Source organism: Pristis pectinata, chromosome 25, assembly GCF_009764475.1.
Source record: "Pristis pectinata isolate sPriPec2 chromosome 25, sPriPec2.1.pri, whole genome shotgun sequence".
NCBI lineage: Eukaryota > Metazoa > Chordata > Chondrichthyes > Rhinopristiformes > Pristidae > Pristis > Pristis pectinata.
The window spans coordinates 10944007-10963791 of record NC_067429.1 but is presented as its reverse complement, the minus strand read 5'-3'; the positions used below and the strand labels follow the sequence as shown (position 1 = coordinate 10963791).

The 19785-nt window shown below is 42.0% G+C and overlaps 1 protein-coding gene across 1 annotated transcript in view; it reads left to right on the top strand.

Annotated features, from left to right (window-relative positions):
• The window catches only part of znf385c (zinc finger protein 385C), a 157835-nt gene that overhangs the window by 134486 nt on the left and 3564 nt on the right, over nt 1–19785 (top strand). The window contains exons 5-6 of the mRNA XM_052038724.1: nt 11637–11963; nt 17197–17384. Coding sequence (XP_051894684.1) covers nt 11637–11963; nt 17197–17384 — 515 coding nt within the window. The remainder of the gene's footprint in view (nt 1–11636; nt 11964–17196; nt 17385–19785) is intronic.

Here is a 19785-nt window from a genome sequence, read left to right as displayed (position 1 = left end):
GCTCTTTTACTCTCACCCAAGAGGGCAGACATATTATTGGTTTATGCTCCTGTCCAGACAAAAGAATTCCTTCATTGGTACAGTGCTCACTCTATTGTTAGAACTTACCCAGGATATGTCTTCTCCTTGTATTAACCAGGTATTGCATAGATTGTTTTCTACTTCTGCATTGAAAGTAAATGGCCTTGGGCCACTCAATGTGAACGTTTCAGGCTGGCAATCTGACACAGGTGTGAGGCTGCCACTCACCTTACATTTCTTGGGCTTCACAGCAGCTACAGTATGAATCCAAACCTGTGCCAAGCTAGGTCCATTCAATGTCCTAGCAACCAGTTTTAATTATAACAAGGGAAAGGATACTCTCATCCCTATATACATAAGGTGAAATACGAGTGGAACTTTTGCTTGTGTCCATCCAACTTGGACAGTGCTCCTTTTCACTGCTCCAGGTATTCCACAATGATGAGGTACAACTACTTATATAACTTACATTTTGACAACACTTCCTAGGTGTCTGCTAGGTGTTTGTTAAGTAACTCTAATGTGTTGGACATTCCACTTGTTATTTTAAACAGTAGAACTTGAAAGTGCTGGACAGCTACAGCACTTTAAATTTCAGATAATTAACAAATGTGGAAGTTGGATACTTCTGATTATCAATCCATTTCCAACATCTAGTAGGCTATGGATGTGGCAGGTTCTATTTTATATTGCAAATGTTTTATTAATCATGGTGCTCCATTAACCATACAGGATTTATTGTTACATTGCCAGAGTAAACAAGCTCTGTGACACACTTCTGGTAAAGGTATGACAACATGCCAAATGCAGCTCAGAGGAAACTCCAATTTAAGTGGTGATCTGCTATGATTTAGAGTTAGCAACTACACATCCTCAATTTCCTTCACACATTCATTAAACCCCTCCTTTTGCTCACCAGGCAACTCACCCCTGAAGGCACATGGCTCAGTAGTTCCTTTGAGACAAAGAATTTTGTCAGCCCATGAAACCCCTCCACACCCCCACCACACCACCCCAGCCAGAAACCCCAGACTGACAATGTGACCTTGGTTTCCATTTCTTTATTTGTTTCAGGGAGTCTTAGCAGCACTGCATTGCTAAGCAAGTTCCCTCACTTCCACACAATTGAGCAGTTGGCTATCTTCACCTGCCAAGACGTTTGTGCCAGACTGGTGTCTGTGGCAGCAATATCTGGCATGAAGATCACAGCAAAAAGTTTTTGCTTGCAATCTGCTGTGGCTACATTCCCTCAATGGAAATGAGCATTTACAAATCGAGTTGACAGTTTCATTACATAGTATTCTGCCATGCACTGTCTCACCTTCATTCTCCTTCCTTTTATCCCCTGACGTCACCAACTCTGTGACGAACCATCTTCCCATGTCAGTTAGAGAGTGAGCAAACTTCTCATGATTCACTTAGATGATCATTGTATGCCCTTGTCTGTCAATTCAGTTTTTTTGATAGACATCTGTTCAAAGTAAATGTACAAAGAATGCACTGTAATATATTCCAAGGTGGACCTTGGATAGCAATAGGATTCTCCTTACAATAACAGTTACAGGTCACAGAAGCTATGAATGAAAGTGTTTGTTCTAACTCTGGCAGCAAGCAACATGTGGTGCTTACATCATACATGTGATGATGTCGGTATGTCCTCTGATCAAATTACTTATTTACATAACTAGATGCAAATGTATCATACACCATCCTTTTTAATGCCACAATGATTTTTCTCCTGGGCTGTTCTCAAGCTGTGTCTTGAAAGTTAATCTTCAGTTATGGGAAACTGAATGTCGAGTGAAACTGAAACCTACTCAAACGCGTGTCTCAGCACTGCGTGGACACATAAGCCCCCTCAGTACATTTTTTCCTTGTAAAATGATGATGTACTTTAGGTGTTTGGGAATGCTGACCTTTGCCCAAAGCTGTTATCACACTAGTGCACTTCCAGGCAAATTTTCTACAACAACCAAAGATCTACATGCACTGAACCCTATTCGCTTGTTGAATGTTGGAGCAAATGGTCTCCACTGATTCTCCCAACAATGTACAGATCTCTTAGGGTATTAAACAGGTTGCCACAAGGGTTGTTCAGGTAATAATTACCTAACCAAGCAAATTAAAACACAGCAAGATGGTACAATGAGAAGGGGTAGCCACAACATCAGAGTTGGCCCAGTCTGTTCATGTAGAGATAAAAACAGAAAATGCTGGAAACACTCAGCACGTCAGGCAGCACCTGTGAAAAGAGAAACAGTTTACGTTTCAGATCTGGGACCCTCCACCACATCTGGGAGAGAGAGGAAACATGTTTGTTTAGGTAGCAGAGAAGGCGAGGAGGGGGATGGGCAGAACAAAGGGAATATCTCTGTTAGGGTGAGACCAGATGACCTAATGTGGTCATTAAAATCAGATTAAGTTAAAAAGCATAATCTGATTTTAACAGCCTCTCACCACCATCTGGTCTCACCCTTTCAGAAATATTCCTTTTATTCCACACATTCCTTCCCCTGTGATACTCAAAACTAACAATTTTTCTCTCTTTCTCAGTTCTAATGAAGGATACCAGATAAAATTTGATGAGCAGGGACACTGTACAGACAGTATCCCAGTGAGCTACTAGGACTGAACTTTAGGCCATTGCAATAGCATCCACACCCAAACTGTTTTTCTGTCAGCTTTAGACAAAATCGAGTGAAACAGAACTTGGATTTATGGTGCATTATGATTATTTTTTTAAAAAAGATGCTTTATGACTCTAGTGATTGAAATGTTGATCCTGATTATTATACTTGGAGAAGCTATGGCACAATACTCTGTTAGCATCCCAGAACGGCTGCAAGTTCATGAAAGGGCTCTTTTTATTGGCTGAATCTTGTTCAGTAGCAGCACTATATTTCCCCCTGTCTGTCTTTATTTGTATTGAATAAAGAATAAATAGAAAACTGTTGACAGAAATAGTGCAAAGTATCAGTGTGAGAGTAATATTGTGTGTAACAAAATGATGGACCATAAAAACATAAATAAATCCTGAGTAAAGTGAAAGAGCTGGAGATAAGCCATGATGTCAGGAACAGAATTGAAGAAAAAAGTGTGGATATAGAATGAAGCCAAATATTGATTTAGCAAGCCTGACACCATGGTAGGGTTTAAAAAGAAGTCTCAGGTACACCACTCTTTTGTATTTATTATGTTATTCAACTTTATCTGGTGACCAGGTCTAATGTCAAGACTGATGTAATTGGATGGTAAACATCACATGCTGATGGCACAGGGCTATAACATGTATGTTTTTTTCTGATGTTGAACCAGCAGCATGTTGGGGTGGGGTTGTGTGGTGTTGGGTCAGGAATTCCTGGGGATTTTACATTGTGAAAATGAAGTACAGGTTGAAACTCTCTCATCCGGCACCCTTGGGACCTGACTGGTGAGGGGCCACAGAAAATCCGGGCCATAGAAATTGTCCCTGATCATCTTCCTCTGAGCAGGAGAAGCGTTCTTTTTAACTAGCGACACTCCATGGGATACATTAGGGATCCAAGAACTGTCCATAACCCAAAGTATCCATAAATCGGAAACACCGTCAGACAAGATCGCTGTCAGCTGAGACTTCAAAAGTTGCACTAGTAGGTTAATTAGCTACAGACTAGTACAGATCTTAGTTAATTTCAGAGCTTATTTAGATCTTAGTTAATTCCTCTTAAATCTCAACTTGAGCATTGGAAGTGGTGCAGAAAGCTCCTGTCCCGTTTGTACAGCATTGGTCTTTATGTTGCTGGTTCATTTCTTCCTTTGGTCAATGATAACAAGTTAAGTTAATTAGTATAGATCTGTACTACAGATTCAAAACATGCCAGACCACGGAATGCCGGACTGGAGAATTTCAACCTGTATATAGAATATATAGAGTCATAGAGCCAAACAGCACAGAAACAGGCCCTTCAGCCCAACTGTTCCATGCTGACCAAGATGCCCATCCAAGCTAGTCCCATTTGTCTGCATTTGGTCCACATCCCTCCAATCCTTTCCTATCCATGTACCTGTCCAAGTTTCTTTTAAAAATTGTTAATGTACCTGCCTCAACCACTTCCTCTGGCAGCTCGTTCCATATACATACAACCCTCTGTGTAAAAATGTTGCCCCTCAAATTCTTATTAAATCTCTCCGCTCTCACCTTAAACCTATGCCCTCTCGTTCTTGATTCCCCAACCCTGGGGAGAAAGACTGAGTGCATTCACCCTGTCTATGCCTATATCTCCAATCCTGGACAATGTAGCCTTGGAGAGGAACTTGGAGGTAATGGCATTCCTGCAAAATACTTGCTCTTGTCCTCTTCCGGTGCCAGAGTTTACAGAAAAGGAAACTGCCATTGCAGTAACCTCAGTGAGTTGGTGTAGTGGATGGTGTAATGGCACCTGTAATGCACTGCTGACACAGTAGTGGATATTGAAATCTCTGGCAAGGGCACTGATCAAGAAAGCTGCAGTTCTCAGTAATGTTGAGTTTGTGGAGCCTTGTCTCAGCTTCACCAGTTCAGACACAGCAAAGGGTATTCCCCTTAAATCTCAACTTGAGCATTGGAAGTGGTGCAGAAAGCTTCTGTCCCGTTTGTACAGCATTGGTCTTTATGTCGCTGGTTCAATTCTTCCTTTGGTTAATGATAACAATACCTCCTCCTCCCCCAACTCTCCCCCTACATCACTCACCTTCCCCCCCCCCCCCCCACCCCACTACTACCATGATGTTGGTGCCTTTGAAGGTAATGGGAGACTACTTCTTTTGTGGAAAGGTCAGACCTGGACATTTTTCCATATGATTAGCCTTATGAGGAGTGATTAGCTCAGGGACCCATATTACAAGCAGGCTGTTATCCAGCCCTATCAATGTTGCTTTGAACCCTCCAATGGTTTGCATTGTGAAGTGATTTGCATTGTTGTCCTGATCCTAATTGAGAGCTGACTTGGATGTAGCTGATCATATGTTGCACAGGGAGAAGCAACTTGCACCAGTCGGATTTAGATCCAGTTCCTGGTGTGGAAGAAGGAACAGTCTGGAAATTCCATCTTACACTTCAAGGCAGGCTCAAATGGTACTGCACATCTTGACCAAAAGCCACTGCGAGGGATGTTCATGAATGTGCTGTTGGGGATTGTCCACATAGGCATGAGTTTTTCAGCATGGTCACACACATCAGCATACGTAATATTGCGATGTGCTATCATGATAGGTTCCTAACACAGCAGTCCTCTGCTAATGTGCTGTTGAAGTAATGGGGAGGTTTGGGGGGGACTGGTGTGAGGAACACCAGGAGGGGCATGGGAGCAGGCACCCCACTTCTCCATCGCTGGATTAGAAACTGTGGCACAGGTGAAGAGAGGAAATGTAGGCTACCTGACTGAACCTCTAGAGAACCCATTGTCACTGATCAGTTCACTCCCCAACATCATCACCAAATAGAAGGTAGATCATAACTATCGAGGAACAGCATCTAATACATAAATTCAAAATGCCTTTGCGGCATCATCTGCACTGTGTCAGCTGTTGCTTTATAATTCCCTTCATCTGCCACCGATGACCTCCTCTCTCTGATGTTCTGCACATGTTCCATAAATAGAACTAAACAACTGATTGGGTGGGAAATCTGACAAAACAAACTGAAAATAAAAGACAGAAATGAAAGGGCTGTTTTTCTTTCCTTTATATTATCCAGCCTTAACCAAATGATATCTGAAGATGAAGGCATAACCCTGGACACACAAGACCCAGATTATTTTGTCACCTCTCCTTCCACGTTACATTATATTCCTTGCCAAATATTTTTCTAGCCTTTTTAACAGAATTTGCCAACATTCTGTTAACTTTTGTGGTGTGCCTCTTCCATATATTCAACATTCGGCTCACAGGCTAAATGCTCATGTGTAAACTCTATATGCAGAGTGATTGAGTTTGGTTATGAGGAGGAATTTCTTCAGCCAGACGGTGGTGAATCTGTGGAATTTGTTGCCACAGAGGGCTGTGGAGGCCAGGTTATTGGGTGTGTTTAAGGCAGAGATTGATAGGTTCTTGATTGGTAAGGGGGTTAAGGGTTGCAGGGAGAAGGCGGGAGGATGCGGTTGAAAAAAAGAATCAGCCATGATTGAATGACAGAGCAGACTCAATGGGCCGAATGGCCAAATTCTGCTCCTATATCTTGCAGCCTCATATTATGCTGCATCTACATTATCCCATGCCTTGCAGAATTTTAAAATCTGAATCCCCTCAGTCATGGTTTGATCAACAAGAGCACATTCAGTGCCAGTAAAGACAGAGCAGTGGCAGGCGGACACTATGACCCTGTTGAAGCGTGACAAGCTGATTATCATGCCAGGGTGATCGCACTACCACTTACAACTCATGCCAGGCCCATAATGGGGTCAATGTTTAAAACTCCTCTCCATTTGCTTAGAAACAGACTTGTGTTGTTCAGTGCCTGCCAAATCTACTTGAAAACCCTGAAGTACTAAGTAGTCTATTTGATGTGTTTAGTCATTTAAAAAGCCATCAAACTCCACAGAATCTGCATACAGATGTGGAGTGTGTTTTCCTATTGGTTGGAAAGGCACTAGTCTTAACCTCAGAATGCTTATTTCTTAAACTGCTGCTGTAGTCCACAGAGCCGGCTGTAATCTGGTCTCTTTGAGATGAAACATGACAATTACACCTCCGAATGTAAGATATTTAATAATTCTATTGCGCATCAAAATACATGAGATCAGTCGCACATAATTGTAGAGAGGATTTATCTGCATGGAGTCATATGTAACACCGTGCCTGGTATCAAATTGAACTTGCAGTGTGCAACCAAATTGAAAATGAAGTTTACATTTCATGTCAGAGATACCAAATAACAAGTTGACAGTTATTACACTACTTAAGTATTCTAGTACTTTCTGAATCTTTACTCAAACAATGAAGACTATCACCTATAAAATACAGTGTGATTCTGTTTAAGTGTTTCAACTAAAGTAGATTTTCTCTTGAGTTTTTCCTTTCTAGTTTCATTTCTCTACAGGTAACTTACAGCAATTTTCACAATGCTAAGAAAGTATCAAGTCAATGGCTTTAAAATTAGAAATGTGAACAATTTAAACTCTGTTATTTGTTCCTGAGAATATTCGCTGTTGATTTAAAGATCTTTTTCTTTATACATTCACTGAGTGTGGATATCATTGGCAAACCAGAATTTATTCTCCTTCCCGAACCGGTTCTTGATCCAAGAAGTCTTGTCAGATCATTTTGAGGCCTGTTAGGAGTCAGTAGGAGCGCTGGAATCAAATTTGGCCAGTGTTGAGAAAGAAATGAGTGAACCAGATGGGTGTCTGTGACAATCCTGTGGTTTCTTAGTTACTGTGACTAATACTGGCAAGTCCTTTGGTGCCTGGAATATCTAGTTAAATTGGTAGTGTGTGACAGGCCAAGTAACATTTTTGTTGAGTTAGAATGAGCTTCATCCCATGGTCATTGGGAGGTTTTGTTGAGGACCCATTGCTGCAAAACCTTAGAGTACCTTAGAACATAGAACATTACAGCACAGTACAGGCCCTTCGGCCCACGATGTTGTGTCAACATTTTATCCTGCTCTAATATCTGTCTAACCCTTCCCTCCCACATAGCCCTCCATTTCTCTATCCTTAGCAATGTTTAAGAGGCATTTAGACAGGCACACGAACAGGCAGGGAATGGAGGGATATAGACCAAGTGCAGGCAGATGGGATTAGTTTGGAATGGCATCATAGTCAGCACAGACATTGTAAGCTGGAAGTTCTGTTCATGTGCTGTACTGTTCTATGTTCTATGTTCTTTGTACACAAGGTCGGAGTTAGCCTTGGATAATTAAAGTGATGCCTTAGCAAGCTTTGGCATCACATAAGTAAACAAAGTTAAATCAAGGAAATATGGTTAAAAGCTAAAATCAAAGGTGTTGTATGAGCGTACAAAGCATTTGAAGTAAACCAAATGAACTGATGGCACAAATAGTGTCAAATTGGTTCAACCTAAAAGCTATTATAGCAATCCGGTTGCATGGTGACCAAAGTTGGAAATTAAATATTCCTGCACACTTGACATTTAAAAAGGACAGATGAAGTGGAAGAGGGAGGGGCTGGGGTGGGTGTACTGATAATAAAGGCTGCCGTAATGGGAGTAGTGGGGAATGAACTTGATTCAGAAGAACAGGAAGCAGAATGAATTTGGGTGGAGACTGAGGGTTTGATTATTCCTGCATTTATTGGCTCCTTTCAAACCCCGTCAGTAGTGCATTGTGACTGGGGCCTGTAAAGGGGTTCCCATCTCACCTTGTAATTGGGAATCTGTTAACCACTGGAAGTTAAAGGCTTGTGAAGGAAGAAAGCAAAGGTGTGAAAGTGAATGCGTTAACCAGAATGAAACAAATTCTATATGAAACATAATGCACCTCCAGTGTGCCAGATCATCAGAAAAAACACATCATAGGGATACATTCCTTAAGAGAGACAATAAACCTGACCCACCAATGTTCACCAGACACCTTGGGCTGCAAATCTGCAATGTAGTAGTGGCTGTGCTTTGTAATCTCTTTCTGAAAGTTAGTTCCTTTGACTTCAATGATTTACAAAGTTGATCAGCAGGAAGTATAGAAAGCCACACATTTCTCCTGCCAAGCTGGGCAACTTACTTTCTAGTCCGGTGTGGCTCCACTCAAATGTGGGCACATTAATCCTCCACAATTTTACTGGTGAACTGTACCTTACTGTATTGGCACAGTGGTAGTACAGATGGTGTAGTTGTCTCCAGGTTTGATTCTGACCTCTGTTGCTGACTATGTGGAGTTCATACATTCTCCCATGACTACGGTTTCCTTCCACATCTCAATGACATGCTGGTTGGTAGGTTAATTGTTTACTGTAAATTGCCCCTAATGTATAGGTGGGTGGTGGGAAAGTCAGGGAGGTGTTAATAAGCATGAGTGAGAGGGAAATACAGGGGAATGGGACTGATGAGATTGCTCTGAGAGCTGGCATAGGCTCGATAGGCCAAATGGCCTCCTCTGTGTCATAAGGATATATATATATGTACTCCGTGATTTTCTAACTTGAATAAAAAATATGATGTGAATACCTGAATTCCACCCATTTCACTACTCTTGATGTAGTTTATTTAGAACTGAGATGTACATTGATGCTTTTAAGCATTTAAACTTTGGGACTTCAATGTGGAATCCACAACTCATCAGTGTCAAAGTTTCTCCTTGTAATGTAGCTGATGGAAATTGCTGTCCATGGAAGGTGCTGACTTTACAATTGTGCAATCTTGTGGCTTTACATATAGAACATAGAACATTTCTGAAGTCTATATGACACCCATTTTATGGAGAATCAAACTCATTCAGTTAATTGACTTCCCTATATTAATAATGTTCTGTGTCAATTTGTAGAAAATAATATTGCATAATAATAAGACTCGGATACCCTGAGGCATTATAAATATCAGAATAGGAGGCAAGAGTGGGCTATGTAGCCCCTCAGGCCTGGTCCCACATTCAGATCATGGCCAAGAGGATCTTTAGCCTCATCCCCACTTTCTTGCCCAACCCCCACAACCCTCAATCCCCTTGTGGTCTAAAAACCTGTCCATCACCTCCCTGACTTTCCCATCATCCATCTACACATTAGGGGCAATTTACAGTAGACAAGTAAATATACTTAGGATATTTAGGATAGTTACTCAGGATTCCAATGGTTTGCAACCTCTGAGGAAATAAATTCCTCCTCACTTCAGTCTTAAGTAGCTAACCACTTATCCTGAGACTCTTAAGGAATAGGAGTTAGCCATACAAACAGTCAAGCTTGCCCCACTATTCAGTATGGTCATAGTTGGTCAACTCCACTTTCTTTCATGCTCCCTGCAACCCTTGATGTTCTATAGTCCAAAAATCTTTCTATCTCATCATTGGGTTCAATGGCCCTAGTTCTAAGTTCTCCCACAAGACGTCTACTCTGCTAGATCTCATAATCAGATATATTCCATGAAGATTACCTCTGATTCTTCTAAATTGGAAAGAATAGGCCTATTCTACCCAAACTCTCCTTACAAAACAATCCCCTATCCCAAGGATCAATCCAACAAACCTTTGATGTACTGCCGCCATGGCAAACATGTTCCTCCTTAAATCAAGAGCAAAACTGCATGAAGTACTCTAGTTGTGATGTCCCGACACCCTACACAGTTGTGGCAAGAGTTCCTTACTCCTATACTCCATTCCCCTTGCAGTTAAGGCCAAAATTCCATTTGCCTCCTTAATTACATGCTGTAGCTACATGCTAACTCTGCAATTTTCATGTTCAAGGACACCTAGATCTCTCTTGCACTACATAACAAACATTCTAATTTTCTATTTTTCTTAACAAAGTGAACAACTCACATTTCCTCCCCTTAGTTTCCACCTCCCATCTTTTCACCACTCATTTAAAACGTCTATATTTCATTTCTTTACAGGTCCTCCTCCCGCCTTCCTGTCCCACATATCTTTGCAGCTCAGCAAACTTGGATACATTGCATTCCATCACTTTATCTGTCGTTATATTAGACTATAAGTAGCCGAGGTCTCAGCACTGATCCATCAGGGACTCCACAAGCTTGGCAAAAATGTCCTGTTTATTCCTAGAAAATCAATCCTTCATCCTTCCTATATATGACCTTCAAACCCATGAGCCCTTATCTTATGCAGTAATCTTAGATAGCTCTTTATTGAATGCCTTTGGAAATCCAAATATACTGCATCTACTAACTCCCGTTATCCGTCCTGCTAGTTATAACCTCAAGAACTGTTGGAAAAATATGCTAAGTCACAATTTTCCTTTCATGAAGCCATGTTGACACTGCCTTGTGTGTTTCTAAGTGCTCTGATATCACCTCCTTGGTAATGGATGCCATTATTTTCTTGCTTTCTCTCTCCTTTTCTTGAGTAGCTGGAAGCTTTCCAACTCTGGGAATTGTGGAAGATCACATCTAATGCATTTACTATAAAGTCATTGAGTTGTACAGCACAGAAACAGTCCCTTCTTCCCACCATATCCATGCTGACCATCAAGTACCTACCTATACTAATCTCACTTACAGCACTTGATATGTAGCCTTTATGTCTTGGCAGTTCAAGTGCTTGTCCAGATTCTTGTTAAAAGTTGGCTCTGCCTCCCCACTCTCTCAGGCAGAGTGTTTCAAATTCTAACCACCCTCTGGGTGAAAGAATTCTTCCTCATATCCTCTCTAAACCACCCACCCGTTAATTTAAACCTCTGGCCTTTGGTCTTAGATATCTGTGCTGTGAGGAAAAGTTCCCTACTACCTACCCAATCTATGCCCCTTTTGTATACCTCATTCAGGACCCCAGAGCCTCCTCCACTTCAGGGGAAACAAACTCTCTGTATCCATCCCTCAGGAATCTAGTGATTTAAGCTAAACCAATTTGCATTAACTAACTGAATAGTTGAAAAAAATTCAATCGAAATTTAATTGAACAGACTTCCTCTGACAAAAAAAACTATGGATAGATGTAAGGTGATATATTCTGTCAACCTATTGTGTTTGACTTGTAGAGGATTATCCTACAGCACCAGCCGTGGAGAAAACTGAAGATGATTCTACCTCATTGGTCCATGTATCCAAAATGTTTGTGATGGAATCTGCTGGTACCAAGACATCAGCCACATTCTCCTGTTCAGAAGCTACTAATGGCAGGTCTGAGGATGGCATTGAGACCTCGCTGGTGCACACCGCAGAGATCATTAGAAGTGAAGGCACCAACAGTGTCAGCTCAATCCCTGAGAGTGAGAAAGAAGGAGAGAAAATGAAACAGCATCTGTACTGCGCAGCTTGCAAAGTGACTGTGAACTCCGTATCACAACTCGAGGCACACAACAATGGTGAGTGGCCCCACTGCTTGACACTTGTGAAGCCATTTTGGAAGAAATGTAAGTGGCCATTGCTAACTGGAGGGAAAAGGAAGGAATTTTATTCAGATGCATATTACGTAGCAACATGTAGGAATTGTAGGATGGAAACAAATCTTTCAGTTCATCTGGTGAAACTCAGTTGGCTTTGCGTTCCATCCTATTTCACCAGACCATCACTTTATATTCCTCCCCTCTTGTGTTAATCTACCTTAAAGGCACCAAGTTGCTTTAATCCAGATTTTAGTCCTCTTCCTTGACCTGTCACAATAAATTCTCCTTTAAGAAGGCAACAGGTCAGTGGTAGAGGTTGGTCCGCTATCATCAGCCTCCGCCTGAAAGCACGTACCACCAGGCTTAAGGACAATTTCTATCCTGCTGTTATAAGACTATTGAATGGACCTCTTGTACAACAGGATGCCTACACTGCACTTTCTCTGTAACTGTAACACTTTATTCTGCATTCTGTTATTGCTTTTCCCTTGTACTACCTCAATGTACTGATGTGGTGAAATGATCTGTACGGATGGCATGCAAAACAAAGTTTTTCATTGCACCTTGGTATATGTGACAATAATAAACCAATTACCAAATGCCGTTGTTGGGTTGACACCAGTGGTTCTCAGCTGGTTGAATAGTTGGGCAGTGTGTGCCCCTGGAGTGGTCCATTTCAAAGGAGTGAGATAACTCTCGCATCCCTTGTTCTCCACTGAAGCACATTATATGGTTGACAGTCACATAACCTATCGCACCCATTACAAAAATAGTTAAACCCAGGCTATTTGCTATTTCGGGCTTGAGATTATCAGGGAGGAAGCCCTAAAATATGGTGGAGAACTTGAATATAAAGTAATTATATAAAGAAGCACATTCAAACTAAGTAAATTGATAATCTGTTATTTAGTTAATGATGTTGATTAAGGAATATATTTTGAGCAGAGCGTCAGGGATAACTTTCTGCCACTTTGATGGTTTGAAATAGTACCTGTTACATCCACCTGGCAGGCAGACATGTCCTGGTTTTAAGATCCCATCTGAAAGAGGATAGTTCCAACAGGCCAGGACTCCTTCAGTGGAGAGTCAGCCGAGATCTTTGATCTCAGCAATAGTGAGATACAGAGCAATACATTGGTTCGCTGGACTGGATGGTGGATGGAATATTTTGATATAAGTTTAACAAATTCAGTCCCGCAAAACAAATAATTTCTCAGAAGAGGGAAGGCCAGAAATTACTTCTGTTAATAGCCCTTTACACATACTTAACAGATTCATTGTTGCTTCTGTGACCACCATTTTAACAGAGGCATAAATTATGCAGATTAACACCCACATTAAAGTGGTGTGTGGAGGAAAGTGATTCAAACCATTTGTCCATTATATTTTGATACAGTACTTTCTTGCCCGCCTGATCTGAAAAAAAACTTAATGAGCTAGCTTTTATATAGCAGCTTTCAGAATGTTAAAGTGTCCCAATGTGCATTACAGCTGATGGTTTACTGTTGCAATGTAGACTAACATAGCAGCCAGTTTGCTCCCATTTCTGCAACTTCGACCCTGTAAAAATTAAAACCGATTAACTTTGGAGCTACCATAAGAAGTGGGGACAGAAGTGGGCAATTCAGCTCCTTGAGCCCATTCCGTCATCCAACAAGATCACGACTGATCTAACATTCAACATCCACTTTCCTGCCCTTTCCCCATGACCCCTGATTCCTTTCCTGATTAAAAGGCTAGCTATCTTTGCCTTAAACATACACAGGGACTCTGCTCCCACACCTCTCTGAGACAAGGAGTTCCAAGGACTCACAATCCTTTGAGATAAGATATTGTTCCTCATCTCAGCCTTAAATGGGCACCCCTCACCCCCTCCTTATTCAGAAACTATCTCCTCTGGTTCTGGGTTCTCCCACGACAGAAGACTTCCTCTCAGTATTTACCCATTCTAAGCCCCCCTAGAATCTTAAACGTTTTGATAAGATCAACACTTGTTCTTCTAAAACTCCAATCACTAGAGTCCCAACTGTTTAATCTTCCTTCAAAGGACAAACATTCCAAACCCAGGATCATCCTTACTAACCTTCTCTGAACTCCCTCCAACTAAATAATCTTTCCTAAAATAGGGGGATCAGAATTATTCACAGTACTCAAGATGTGGTCCCACGAGTGCTTTGTTCAGCTGCAGAAGGAGTTTTTAAAAAGCTTTATTTATACAGCACGGTAACAGGCCCTTCTGGCCCAACGAGCCTGTGCCACCCAATTACACCCATGTTAACCTACTAACCCGTACCTCTTTGGAATGTGGGAGGGAGCCGGAGCACCCGGAGGAAACCCACGCAGTGACAGGGGGAACATGCAAACTCCTTAAAGACAGCGGCAGGAATTAAACCCCAATCGCTGGCGCTATAATGGCATTATGCTAACCGCTACGCTACCGTTCTCTGCTTTTATACTCCAACCCCCTTAAAAGTAGGGTCAACATTCCATTCTCCTTCCCTACTACCTGTTGTATTTGTATGCTAGCTTTCTGTGTTTTGTGCACAAGGATGCCCAAATCCCTTCATGCTGCAGCTGTTTTCCCCGTATAAATAAAACTATTTTATTTTGTACTTCCTTCCAAAGTGAACAATTGTATATTTTCCCATATTGTACTCCATTTGCCAACATTTTGTCCACTCACTTAACCAATTGCTACCTTTCTATAAACTGTACCTTCCTCACAACTTGTCCCGTTTTGTGTTGTCTACAAAGTTGGCTACTGTACATTCACTTCCTCCAAGTCATGCATAAGCTGTGAACAGTTGTGATCCCAGCACTGCTCCCTGTGACCTGCAACCTGTGAGCTCCCCCCTGCTCGCAGGTTGCCAACCTGAAAATGACCCTTTTGTCCCTACTTGCTTCTTCCTATCTGTTAACCAGTCTTCTCTCCATGACAGTTTGTAACCTTCAATACCACGGTCGTGTAATTTACCCTTTTATGAAGCACCATGTCAAACACCTTCCGGAATTCCAAATACAATACACCTACTAGTTCCCCTCTATCAATTCTGGTCAAGACTTCCTTAAAAAACCTCTAAGAAATTTGTTAACACACAAAAAGGCTCTGGAGGAACTCAGTGGGTCAGGCAGCATCTATGGAGGGAAGTGGGAAATGGACCCCAGATGAAGGGTGTCAACCCGAAACGTCAACTGTCCATTTCCCTCCATAGATGCTGCCTGACCCGCTGAGTTCCTCCAGCGCCTTTGTACTGCTCCAGGTTTCCAGCATCTGCGGTCTCTCTTTTGTCTCTAATATATCTGACAGACAGTCTCCCCTTCATGAAGTTATCCTGACCCTCCTTGATTAGATTATGATATCCCACCTACCTTTGCATTCATTGATATATCGACAGGCAATCGGCTTAGGATTTTACCAACCTAACTGTAGGGCAGAACATTGGCTGAAAACCTGTCCATGCATCTACCTGAGGTTTCCACTCAAGTTAGAGCGGTCAATCAAGAGAAATCACTCCAGCTCCCCATTCCTCCCTCCCCTGATCACGTTCCACTGAGGAAATTCCCCACACTCCTTTTATGTGAAACCTCCACCCTCTAACTCAGTAACAAAGGGATTTTTACAGCTGTTAAAATGATTAGAAGCAGAATGTCTCTTAGTAGAGGTCCCATCAGCAGACAGCATTAATGGATTCCAGTGTATTCTGTAGGAAATCTCATCTCTAATTTTGAATAATCTAAAGTTATAAATACAAAACTGTTGTTATAGTCCTACAGCATTTATACAGAGGCCTGATGAAACCTCTTCTGAAATGTTGGAAATGTTGAAACAGAGGGAGTGCAACAGAGGTGCATCAGAATGAACCCTAGGATGGGGAGATTGCCCTTTGACGATAGATGAACCAGCATTGACCTCTGCTGTCAAAGAATGACAGGTGATCTCATTGAAACATAAAAAGTTTTCATGGGACTTGACAGGGTAGATTCAGGGATTATACTTCCCCTGTCTCGGAAGTCTAATGTCATGTGTTGCAGCCCCAGAAAAGCGGGAGACGATAAGTCATTCAGGACAGATAGGAGAAGAAATTTCCTTATTCAGAGAGTGCTGAATTGTTATTGGTATTGGTTTATTATTGTCACTTGTACCGAGGTACAGTGAAAAACTTGTCTTGCATACCGATCGTACAGGTCAATTCATTACACAGTGCAGTTACATTGAGTTAGTACAGAGTGCATTGAGGTAGTACAGGTAAAAACAATAACAGTACAGAGTAAAGTGTCACAGCTACGGAGAAAGTGCAGTGCAATAAGGTGCAAAGTCACAACAAAGTAGATCATGAGGTCAGAGCCCTAGAGCGATATGGACATTCAGTTACTTGGTATATTCAAGAGAGAAACATAAATTTTCAGATATTAAGGGACTCAAGGAACTGAGATAGGTACTAGAAAGTGGCACTGAGGCAAAAGGTCCGAGCAGGCACAAAGGGCAGAACAGCCACCTCCTGCTTCTATTTCCTGCGTTAGACCATAAGACATGGGAGCAGAATTAGGCTTTTCAGCCCATTGAGTCTGCTCTGCCATTCAATCATGGCTGATTTTTTTTCAACCCCATTCTCCTGCCTTCTCCCCATAACCCTTAATCCCTTTACCAATCAGGAACCTATCAATCTCTGCCTTAAACACACCCAATAACCTGGCCTCCACAGCCCTCTGTGGCAACGAATTCCACAGATTCACCACCCTCTGGCTGAAGAAATTTCTCCCCATCTCAGTTCTAAAGGGACATCCCTTTATTCTGAGGCTGTGCCCTCGGATCGGGACTCTCCTACCAGTGGAAACATCCTCTCGACGTCCACTCTGTCCAGACCTGCTAGCTGAGTGCAAAATCCTGAGCCAACGTGTCTGTCAGATGAATCCAAAGAAAATAGTGTCCAGGGGTCACTCCATCCAGCCCAAAATTCCTTTGTAGGTTGGATACCTGAGTTGGGAAATTATAAGGGAAGAAGTATGTCCCAGACTGATCGCAAATAGGCATCCAATTTCCCATTTAAACGTAGGCTATCCGATGCAATATGGGACACTTGGCAACCGTAGCCCACGCATTGTTTTCTCTGTATTGATTTTGTTTCATCACAAATATTCCTAAACATTTGTGACTGGTGTTACTGTAATTATAAACAATGGAGGCTGATACATTACCTTGCCGATTTTTTAGGGTCGAAGCATAAATCGGTGCTGCAGGGTCAGAACAGTCACAACAGAAGGAGCAGACTGAGACTCTTCCCACGGACATTGTACAAAACCAAACGCATTGGTAACAAGGGGAGCATCGGCATCCAGAGTAAGGCTTTCCACTGTAATATCTGTGAGATCTACGTCAACTCTGAAACTCAACTCAAGCAGGTGAGTTTTAGGCGTGGTTTAAAGTTTGGCACAACATGGTGAGCCGAAGGGCCTGTATTGTGCTGTATTGTTCTATGGAGTCATCTGTTCCCCCTGTGATACATGGAGCTAGAATCTCAAGTTTATATTCTACATTCATCCAAAGAACCTACTTTCTTCCTTTTGTAATTGTGAATCAGTAACTAAGTAGGTGCTGTCAGTAAAGTACCTGGCACAGTGTGGGATAGTAACATATTGGTTAGGATTCAGCTGCAAGTGTTCAAATCCCTTCATGAGTTTAAATTCAGTTAAGCTGACATGGGGAACTGGCATCAGTACTGGTGACCAGTAATGGGCACTCATCTACAAGAACTTCACCTCAAAGACATTGAAGCAGCCCAAGTAGATGACCTCTTGACGGCTGGACAGCGGTGCCCACATCCCCCTGAAGATCCAGAGAAACAAAGGACTACAGATGCTGGAATCTAGATGAAAAACACTGGCCTGCTGAGTTCCTCCAGCATCACAGTGTTTTTCCCTGAGGCTCTTATAACGACTGGTCACGTGAAAGCAAATGGAATACCCCTTGCTTAATTCCAAGTGCAACAAACCCTCCTCTGTCCATTTGTAATCCATTCCAACCCTACATCCTGCTTCCTAATCTTCTGACTCTCCACATCATTCCCTGAATCATCTCTTCCCCCATCCCACTCCACGTGACGGCTCTTGGGGCGGCCCTCAAATGGCATGGCTAGAGGAAAGTCCACAAAGCTTTAAGAAATTGGACCTGTTTGTTGGGATTATTGGAAATATATAAAAAGGTATTTTGAATGTGCCGAGGCATCACTGATGAGAAGGATACTGGAGCTCTCAACCCAGAAAAACAGAGCCTTCAAGACCCATCTCTCAAACCCTTCGACTCTTTGACGGATTCCCGTGCAAAATTCCTTTCCTTTGACACCTTGTCTTTGATGACCACCCATCACTTTTTCAAAAAAGCAGGAAAAGAAATATATATCACCGCTTACAACCTCTCTGTGAAGTACCAAAACCCTTTAAAACCCAGGAGGTACTTTTGAATTATTACTATTGTAATGTAGGAAACACGACAACTGGCTCCCACCATCAAGGATGTGACAGGGTCCAGGCAATCTATCTCATTAATTTCTACCTTCTAGCTCAGCTTCTCACACAGACCACACAGGGGGGTTTCACTACAGGAAAAAGGCAACAAGATTACAAGCTATTGGTAATTCTTTTAAAATCTTTCTGTTGCATGCCCTAAAGATGATAAGCACTACAACTCGCTGACCCTTCTCCCTGGCTGCCCATTATTCCTCCGTGGCCTGGTTTCTTTGTTCAGTGTATAAAACCCAAATGCACAAGCTTCAATAACAGTGCCTAAATATACATGCTTAGAAACCGCTGTATAAACAGGATGATATACAGTGAGTGCCATGACTGCTTATTCAGATGCTTCCGACGTAATATATAGAGGCTGACAGGCAACCTTGTTCAGCCAGGCATCTTCACCTAACAACCACTTTTCTGTATTTTTCAAACATGAAGATGATCATCTACCAGCAAAGAATAAATACATCTGGTTTCCTGAAATACTTAGCTATGCCATGATGCTATGGTTTCATAGGAGTGTGTTCATTATCAGGATGAGGTAATTTTTTTACAGACATTAGCTGTAATGTCAGTTGAGTATTTATTTGCACAGTGTCCAAGGTGAACCTTTAACTGGAAGGGTTACATTTCTGCTTTCCCCACTTCTGCTTTCATCTACCTCTAGCCAAGGAGCTTATAAGCTCAGTTTCTGAGTGTTGAGTCCTGAATTGAATCACGCTGCAGCTTAGCCAGGGAGAGGTAAATTATCTCCCTGTGGATAGGTAAAGATATGTTTTGTCATATAGTAATGGGTAATACAGCATGGAAACAGACCCTTCGGCCCAACTGGTCCATGCCAACCAATATACCCATCCAAGATAGTCCCATTTACCTTGGCCCATGTCCCTCTAAAACCTTTCCTATCCATGTACCTGTCCAAATGTCTTTTAAATGTTCTTACTGTACCTGCCTCAATCACTTCCTCTGGCAGCTCGTCCCATATAGCACCACCCTCTGTGTGAAGAAGTTGCTCCTCAGGTCCCTTGAAATCTTTCCCCTCTCACCTTAAATTGGTAAATTGCTTTATTATTGTCACATGTACTGAGGTACAGTGAAAAACTGGTCTTGCATACCGTTCATACAGATCAATTCATTACACAGTGCATAGAGGTCGTACAAGGTAAAACAAAAACAGAATGCAGAATAAAGTGTTACAGTTACAGAGAAAGTGCAGTGCAGGCAGACAATAAGGTGCAAGGTCATAATGAGGTAGATTGTGAGGTTGACCTATGCCCTCTAGTTTTTGAAT